This window comes from Amphimedon queenslandica, unplaced genomic scaffold (genome assembly GCF_000090795.2).
Source record: "Amphimedon queenslandica unplaced genomic scaffold, v1.1 AMPQUscaffold_7182_Cont20864, whole genome shotgun sequence".
Lineage (NCBI taxonomy): Eukaryota > Metazoa > Porifera > Demospongiae > Haplosclerida > Niphatidae > Amphimedon > Amphimedon queenslandica.
In genome coordinates this window covers 1-2033 of record NW_003552531.1, presented here as the reverse complement: position 1 = coordinate 2033, position 2033 = coordinate 1, and the positions used below count along the sequence as shown (strand labels likewise).

Below are 2033 nucleotides of genomic sequence, written 5' to 3'. Positions count from 1 at the left end.
AGCAAATGTTTGTAGTAAACTATACTTGCTTCAAATAACTACTATAATGGCAGCTAACAAGACTTCACGTTGATTAGGAACAGAGGGACTAGCTGATTCTACACTAGCCAATACTTGTCCTGTTATGACACCCTCTCTTTGAAGCATAATAGCTACACTGACAGGATCAGAGAGAGACTGAGAGAGGAGTGGACGATGAGTGTTGAATATATCAATAGCCTTAGCTTTACGTTCTATAGAATACACACACACAGTCAATACTAATACAATCAGTGATATTAACTTACTCTCTTGATCTAACTTGTCAGCTGCAGCATTCTCATTCATAGATTTAAGAGCATCTGACAGTGAGTCAAAGGTAGCTCTTCCTTTATTGTCAACGTTATCAGCTCTACGCAACCACTGGCAAAGACATTCCATCAAGCACCGAGATACATCACCACGAAAAATCATTTCTAAAGCATCCAGTGTGTTCTTGTGTAGTCCTAGTCTCAGTCCTAGCTCATGCCATCTTGTCTGAGGGAAACCACATCTCTTCAACAGATCAAGTACATCAATAAGTTGATCTAAAATCATATTCAATGATACATAGATAGTTAATGAACATTACCAATAGTCAAAGGAGAAGAGAAGAGACTCAGAGAAGAGGAAGGAGAGCTTGTTTTATTTGACATTCATATAAAAACAAGCTAACCGGATGCAAAATTTTGAAAAGAAATGACAAGGGAGGGGCTGGTTTTGAGCGGGGCAATAATTGTTGTTTTAACCCTCAATATGGCGGCATTGAAGAAGACAGATCATGATGGACTTTGGACTTTTCATATACAGGGAAGAGAGAAAGTTGATGATGAAAATGATGGAGTTACTAATGACAGCAAAATAACAGATGAGGTAGTTTAAATGTACCTGTACATGTATACTAGTACATGAATTTTAGTAAAATTGTGAATTACTGCATTATTATGATTTATAACGTGTTATGAATTTGTGACCAGTGCCATTGAGCATTTAGCATAATGATCCTATTATATATTTATTTATTTATTTATTTATTCATCTATTTAACATGTTGACAGAATGTGATGGTGTACTATTATCAGTAGTCTCGCCACGCCCCTTCGCTACCTACGGAGGAAGGGTCTGGAGACACTCGCAGTAAAAAGCTGTGCTATATGCAGAGAAATCCACGTCCCAATCAGATTGCTCGAACCACGTGTAGGACAAGTAGTCGTGTGACCGAAGAGCTCTGTTTAAGACAAAAGAAGAAGAATGAGGACCAAATAAAGGCTGGAAGGAGCCTGTAACACTCCCTGGACTTCTTTCTCAAAGTTTAAGAGCAGCATTATTATGCTGCTTACTACAACGACGCCATGGCACTTATGACGTCATAATACTGTCACGTGTTTACAATAGAACGTCATCAATAAAAAGTAAATATTATGGCGCTCTGTAAAGAGCTGCTGCTCTCAAATCTGCAAGAGATGTCCAAGAGACTGTATCCTTGTCTTCTTTTAGCTGCAAAGCATCTCTTTCAGCTGTTTTGACTGATCTGGTCTTCTCTGTCACATGATGTAGAGCCAACCACATGGTTTTCTTTGCACACATTTTTACCGTGAGTGTCTCCAGACCCTTCCTCCGCAGGTAGCGAAGGGGCGTGGCGAGACTATATATCATTGTTCTCATCTCTCTCCTCCTCCTATCCTTTCTTTCATTTTCTCTCTCGTAGGAGCTTGTAGCTTTAAAAGACTCTCATGTATTTAATGTAAGTAATGTAATGTAATGCTTTGAAATCACACCAAATTTTTATTACATTTTCTGATACATATTGATGTCCTTCTGCTGTGTAGTAAGTTAGAGCGGATTCCATCCTCAATTTTTTAAGTTTCGGCCATTTTAACAAAAATTTTATGCCGACATTCTGAAAAATTGTAACATTATTATTGTATATTGTATTGTATTGTATTCTAACTACTTTTCATTTAATTGTATTTATAGGCTTACGTTTACAAGTATTTCATCTCCTGCTACTCGCA

The 2033-nt window shown here is 37.7% G+C and overlaps 1 protein-coding gene and 1 long non-coding RNA gene across 2 annotated transcripts; one reads left to right on the top strand and one right to left on the bottom strand.

The window, feature by feature from the left end:
• Positions 1-30: 30 nt before the first annotated feature.
• On the bottom strand, positions 31-538 carry LOC109591806 (uncharacterized). Its single transcript, XM_020007448.1, has 2 exons — positions 288-538; positions 31-233 (listed from the first exon to the last, which is right to left on the bottom strand). The coding sequence occupies exons 1-2, from the start codon at positions 451-453 to the stop codon at positions 31-33; spliced, it is 369 nt and encodes a 122-aa protein (XP_019863007.1). The 5' UTR covers positions 454-538.
• Positions 539-737: 199 nt separating this feature from the next.
• On the top strand, positions 738-2033 carry LOC109591807 (uncharacterized). The gene is made up of 3 exons (XR_002190009.1): positions 738-891; positions 1727-1762; positions 1996-2033. It is a non-coding gene; the product is annotated as an uncharacterized LOC109591807 (long non-coding RNA).